The 6,235-nt window shown below is 62.6% G+C and overlaps 1 protein-coding gene across 1 annotated transcript; it reads right to left on the bottom strand.

Annotated features, from left to right (window-relative positions):
* Positions 1 to 326: 326 nt before the first annotated feature.
* On the bottom strand, positions 327 to 2,977 carry MYL5 (myosin, light chain 5, regulatory). The gene is made up of 6 exons (XM_011936804.1): positions 2,893 to 2,977; positions 2,848 to 2,862; positions 2,106 to 2,213; positions 1,829 to 1,904; positions 889 to 993; positions 327 to 406 (listed from the first exon to the last, which is right to left on the bottom strand). The coding sequence occupies exons 2-6, from the start codon at positions 2,848 to 2,850 to the stop codon at positions 327 to 329; spliced, it is 372 nt and encodes a 123-aa protein (XP_011792194.1). The 5' UTR covers positions 2,851 to 2,862; positions 2,893 to 2,977.
* Between the last annotated feature and the right edge of the window lie 3,258 nt (positions 2,978 to 6,235).

Below are 6,235 nucleotides of genomic sequence, written 5' to 3' on the forward strand. Positions count from 1 at the left end.
GGTCATTACTTCTGGGGGGCCCGCCTGGGGGCCGCTGATGGGGACAGAGCCTGAAGGAGGTTACGGGCCAGCGCCTGGCAGGAGCTGAAGATGGAGGAGTGGGCTGAGGGGAAGCCGCTCCCTGGGCACCGGCCGCTGGTCCCTGTGTGGACAGGGCTGTCCTCCCACTTAGCTGGGATCCTGGGTTCGCTCCTCATGGTCCTGAAGCTGGTCAGAGGTAGGGAGGTGGGCGTGGCATCTGGTGGGTGATTGTGTCTTTTGGGACAGGGTGAGATCGCTGGGGACCCCCGGCGGCCCGGTCGCCCCTGCCCCAAGCCGGGCACTCACTACTCCTTGTTGATTTTCCCTTTCCCATCTGGGTCCAGCATCTTGAAGGCGTTTAGAATGGTCTCCTCGGCATCAGTACCTGCCACAAAGGCACCTTCAGCCCTGGGCCTTCAGGGTGCCAGTTGCCAAGGGCAGATGGCAGGAGGGGAGACCCCTGCCCCAAGCAGGGGGTGACTCCAAATCTCTGCCCACAAGGTGGCCTCTGCCTGAAGGCCTTCTCCTTTCCTGAGCCCCAAGGAGGCCTTGTCGGGCACTCCTGCCCTGGGATGTAGTGAGTTTTGGAGTGCCCAGGGTCAGCCCAGGCTTGGAGCTGGGGGTGAGTGCTGCATGAGTGAGGGACAGAGGTCCCGACGGCGGGTCACACAGCATGTGGGGCAGGAGGGCGAGCCTGAGCACATGGCTCTGGAATGGCTGATGGGGCCCCACAGTTGTGGGCTCCCAGAGTGCCAGGCCCTACGGCTTCTCCAGAGATAGGAAAAGAGGGATTTTTATGTGAAATGTCTGGATCTCTAACTGTCAGGAATTAACTAGGAGGGCAAGGACTGCCCCATCAGTGCTCACCACTCAGCTTCTCCCCAAACAGGTTCAGAAACATGGTGAAGTTGATGGGCCCCGAGGCCTCTTTGAGCATGGCGTCCAGCTCATCGTCCTTGACATTGGTCTTGCCTGTCACAGATGCGGGGGCGTCACAGGGCAGGGCTTGTTGCTACGTCTGCTGTCCCACCAGCAGGTGACCCCAGCACAGGGCCAGGCAGGCAGATGGGAGGGGTGGGGAGGGAGCGGGAAGGAGGCACTTGGCCCAGGCATGTGGGGCAGTGGGTGCATCTGGCTGGCTGTGTCCACCTTACCCCAAACCCTGAGCCCCAGGACTAAGGGCTGGTGGAGAGGGAGGTGACACAGAGCTTGGGAAGGTGCTGGGATCTGATCTGCTGTTCTTACTTGGGCATAAGCAGGGCTGAGAGGAAGGCGGGTCACTTGCGACCCTCCCACCCCAAGGAGAAGCCACTCCGCAGCTCCCAGGGTGGGACCGAAGCCCCCTGCCCTCCTGCCTCAGGTCAGAGGCAGCTGCTGGGAACAGAATATGCCACAGGGAGAACTGAGGCTGGGGAGGGCAGTGTGCCCCACCACACTCAGGCTGTGCTGCAGAGGCTGGGCAGGGTCTCCATGCCCTCTGTCAGCTCTGTGGTCCAGCTTGGGGCAAGCCGCCCGCCTACCGGAGCGTCAGCCCTGTCCTGGAGCCTGCTGCCCCAAAGCCCACTCTGAGTTTCCAGGCTTGGGCTGTACCACCCACCCTGTCTCACCCTGGGACGCTCTCTGCTAGCTCTGATGGAACCAAGGCAGGCCAGGGCCATCCCCTCGCAGCCTTCAGGGCCGTGGGATGGGTCTTTAAAGCCCAGGCCCTGGCTCCACTCGAGGAGGAGGGGCCACAGCGTATGGGACTGGAGGATGCTCTGTATTCGCCTCCTGCAGGGTCTCTGGGGCGTTCTGCCTGGGTACCTACCCAGGGAGGCGTAGGTGTCCTTCAGGTCCTCCTTGTCAATGAAGCCGTCTCGGTTCTGATCCATGAGTGTGAATGCCTGGGAAGCAAGGCCAGGCTGCTGTGCTGCCGACCGGCTGGGCCCTGCCCCTGCCCCTGCCCCCGGCTCCCGGCTCCTCAGCACCCCTGACCGAGGATAGGCTCCCACTCCTATCCTCTGGCCCTGGAGCCAGCCCACATGGGGTCTTCCCAGCACAGGCTTCTGGGGACAGGGGCTCCCAGTGAAGTGGGAAAGTCTTACCTCCTTGAACTCCTGGATCTGAGTCTGCTCGAAGTTGGAGAAGACATTGGATGAGGCTCTCTGGGCCCGGAGGGCACCCCCTTCCTTCTTCTTGGTTTTCCTGCTGGCCTGGGATGGGAGCACCATGGCTGAGGGTCCTGGGCCGGCTGAGGAAACCCTCCAGAGCACCCAGAGTTTTGAGAGACTTAACTCAGATGAAGGGTGGACCTCAGCCCTTGGGTGGGGCTGGAGGGGGCCAGGCAGCTAAGGAGCATGCCAGCCTCAAGCCTGGGTAGCTGGGGTGGGGGCAGGGCGGCTGCAGGTGTCTGGCTGCAGCACTGGGAGTGGGGCAGAAACGGTGGCTTCCAGAAGACCCCCAGAGCACAGTGGTCAGGGATCGCGGTCCAGCAGGAGCCAGCTTGGCCTCTGAAGGCTTGACGGGCAAGTGGACTCTGGGTGGGCTTGTTCTGGGTACTGGGATTTCATGAAGGTCAGGAACCCCCTCATCCTGCTCCAGACTCTCACCAGGGCAGCAGCGTGGGGCATGTACCTCCCACCACACAGCACACGCCCACACCTGCATGGTCACACACACGCACATACACATGCTCATGCACACACACATGCACACACAGCACATGCCCACACCTGCACTCACAGGCATGCACAGACACGACCATGCTCTTTTCTGTGTACACGTACACGCGCATGGCACAGCTCACACCCACACGCCTACCCCAGGCATGCACAGCGGCCTGCTCACCATGCCTGCTTCTGCCTGCTTCGATGCGTCTGCCCAGGGTTCTGCCTGCTTCGATGCGTCTGCCCAGGGCCCCAGGTCTTGCCCATCTTAAGCTCCCGCTTGGTCCCCCAGGACAGCTCAGACTCCGGCTGCCACTCCCTACAAGGACAGCTTTGGGGCTACCCCAGGGAACTGGACAACTGCAGAGTGAGCTTTGGCAGCCCGGCAGTGACTCACACCCTTGCCCTGCCCCGCCCCGCAAGGCCCCCAGCCTCCCCAGGCACCTCTGGCCAGGACCATCTCCTACCCCACGTGTCCCCCACCCCCAGGGGGGCTTAGTTCTCCCAAGGATTCTGTGTGTCGCCAGGGCCACCTGCACAAGCTCTTGCCTGGGGGCCTGGGCACCCTGGAACTGCCGGAGCCAGAGGAAGGGGCATCGTTTCTGGATTTGCACCAAGCTGCTGTGGGTGACACCAGCTGGTCACACACACTCTGTGTGTCAGGGGTGTCTACGCCCTTCCCTGCCTCAGTGACAGAAAAGTCAGTCCATAGCCTTAGCCCTGGGACCACCCGGTCTGACCTCATGGCTGGGAGCTCCTTGCCTGGCCCATGGGTGATGACATTTCTGGGATGGAGGAGCCACGGAGATGGCCAGGCTGCTCAGATGGCCTGGGACGGGGACTCCAGGGCCCTGAGCCTGGTCTTACCCCCTATACCATGGCCTCAAGGGCAGAGTCTGGGGAAGGGACCTGGCCCGGGTTCTGTTGCTGGTGCCAGATATCGGAGGCCACCACAGAGTCAATCCAGATGCCCTGGTTCAAGGGGTGGGAGGAGGGTCTGCAGGCCAAGCAGGATCAAGGAGGAGGCCTGCAGACTGAGTGGAGAACTAGCTCTTGAAGCCCCCCAGGCCTGTGTCTGGGTGGGAGGCAGCAGGTAGTAGGACCCAGGGCAGCTGCCCCTTGGTGCTGCAGGGGCGGGGATGGGAGTGAGTGTATGCAGCCACAGCAGTCGGGTGGAATCCCCTGGGGGCGCCACTGTGTCTGCAAACCTAAAAAGACAGGTGCCACTTGCGTGTCTCTTGAGCAGAGGTCCTACCCTCTGAGGGACACATGGTTACAGTTAGCATCCCCTGAGATGCTGCCTGCCTCCATCCCCAGGTCCAACACTCTCTACACAGCACTGACGCCTGAGGTCGAGGTCCCTGGGAGGCATGACCTGCCCAGGAGGGACCTGGGGCTCACTGCAAGGGGCCAGGTGACCAGATGTGGGAACCTGGGGCTGGGAGCAAGGGCCAGGGCATCCCCTGCTGCTAGTCCAGTGGGGTCTGGGTATGACCCTGAAGGGGCATTGCTGGGCTGCAGGAGTGGGAAGAACCACACCGAAAGGGGAAGCATGGTTGGGAGGCCCCCCGAGGCCACCGGGAATGTGAGAAGGGCTGCAGAGCTTCCTGCAGAGGGTTCCCAGGCTGCTGGAGTCTGAGCACAGCACTAAAGATAGCAGCAGAGCCTGAGCCGGGGGAGTATCGGCTTCTGCACCCACAGCTGACCTGACAGCTGCAGAGGCCCCGACTGGCAGTGTCTTGAGCCAGGTGGGACCCTTCCCACCACTGAGCTCTCAGGAAAGGCCCTGAGCAAAGGCAGGTCTCCACCGGCTTCAGGGGGTCTTCCCTGGGTGGTGTGTGTTTGCCCGAGTGTTTTCTCTGCTGGTGCCTTGCCCTGCCCCACCCCACCTCCGGTGGAAGCTGCTGGTATGTCCCCCTCACCCCCCACCTTGGGCCCCAGAGACACTTATTTTTGATTCTGGAAGCAGGAGTTGCTGAGGAGTCTGGTTTATTTTAAAATCCAGTGAAGGGAAACCACCCATTGTCACCCGAGGCCACCTGCCCTGGCGGAAGGTGGGGGCTTTGCTGAGGGCCAGAATGGTGCCTGGTGGATCCAGTGTGCACCTGCGGCTTCCTCAGCAAGCAATAGGAGGTCTGGGGAGGGCTGGGGCTTGCTTCTGGCCCCCTGAGGACAGGGTTCAGGCAGAGGCCTCAGGCAGGAGTCTTCAGGGGTTGCAGGTCAACCTCACAGAAGCTGGAGAAAAGATCAGGGTGGCCCCACAGCAAGTCCCCAACCTTTTTGGCACCTGGGACAGGTTTCATGGAGGACAATTTTTCCGTGTTGGGGAGGAAGGTTTCGGGATGAAACTGTTCCACCTTAGTTCATCAGGCATTCGATTCTCACAAGGAGAGTGCAATCCAGATCCAAGTGTGCAGCTCACAGTATGGTTCATGCTCCTGTGGGAATCTGAGGCCCAGGCTGATCTGGCAGTGGGTGGAGCTCAGGCGGTCATGCTCCCTCAATGCTCCCTCACCTTACCCTGTGCTGCCCGGATCCTAACAGGCCACAAGCTGGTACTGGTCCGTGGCTGGGGGATGGGAACCTCTGCCCTATAGGATCGGTCTTGGTATTACCCAGCCCAGGAAACAGAGCCCAGTGACTTCCCAGTTTCTCAGCCAGAAAGGCCCAGGCCCTGGACCCCAGAACAAGCCAGGAGAAGGGGTAGAGGCGGCTCAGGCGCGGGCAGGCAGCCCAGGTCGCCAGGATTGTGGTCCTCCCCATGCCTGCTTCAGGAGTCCTGGAGTTTGTGATGCTGCACCTTAGCGAGGCCCGAGCCATAGTTCTCCAGTTGCTTTCTGCCCGTAGCAGTGCAGGGCCAGGAGAGGGGACACAAGAGGCCTTGGGTCACTACTGCATGGGGCCAAAGGGGGCCCGTGGATGGCCCAACACGGGCAGCATGGCTGCCGCCAGGAAGATCCAGAACGTGGAAGGGGCAAGGCTCCTGCCCAAACTCCAGGCCTGGTGTCTATGGGGCTGGCCGGTCAGCACCCCGGGCGCAGCGGGGAGGCTGCATGGGCACCGCAGGCCCTATCTCTGGGCAGCTGTGGGAGACACACAGCTACTGGGAGGTGGACAGAGGCCAGCAAAGACCAGTGAGGGGCTCAATGGTTCCCAAGCCTGGGCCGGGGCGGGCCCTTGGAGCTGTGGAGTCCTGAAGGCTGGAGTCGGGGGACCCAGGGAGCAGCCTCTGTTGGGGGCTGGTCTTCCCAAGAAGATCCCAGCCCCTCCTTGGGACGGAAGCGATGGGAGATCCTGGGGTGAGGAAGCTGCAGCTCCGGCGGGAAGGGCGTCCGGTGCCCCCAGGCAGAGCAGCCACAGGCAGAGCGGCCTGGAGGCCATGCTACCGCGGGCGGCGGAGTCCAGCGCGGCCCGGCCGGCGACAGACACTGGCCAGAGGGTCACTGCCCTGTAGGGGAAGGACCTGCCCGGGGAGCCACCTGCACTCGGCTCACACTCCGCTCCCAGGACGCCCAGGTCCCTGCCCAGGCCGCCCTCAGGTGAGCACGGACCGCGGGGCTGGACCCGCC

This window comes from Colobus angolensis, unplaced genomic scaffold (genome assembly GCF_000951035.1).
Source record: "Colobus angolensis palliatus isolate OR3802 unplaced genomic scaffold, Cang.pa_1.0 Scaffold157, whole genome shotgun sequence".
Taxonomy (NCBI): domain Eukaryota; kingdom Metazoa; phylum Chordata; class Mammalia; order Primates; family Cercopithecidae; genus Colobus; species Colobus angolensis.

Coding starts and splice junctions, on each gene's coding strand:
- MYL5 (XM_011936804.1), bottom strand. Junction 994..1,828: donor GGACACCTACGCCTCCCTGG/GTAGGTACCCAG, acceptor CATCTGTGACAG/GCAAGACCAATGTCAAGGAC. Junction 407..888: donor GTTTGGGGAGAAGCTGAGTG/GTGAGCACTGAT, acceptor CCTTTGTGGCAG/GTACTGATGCCGAGGAGACC.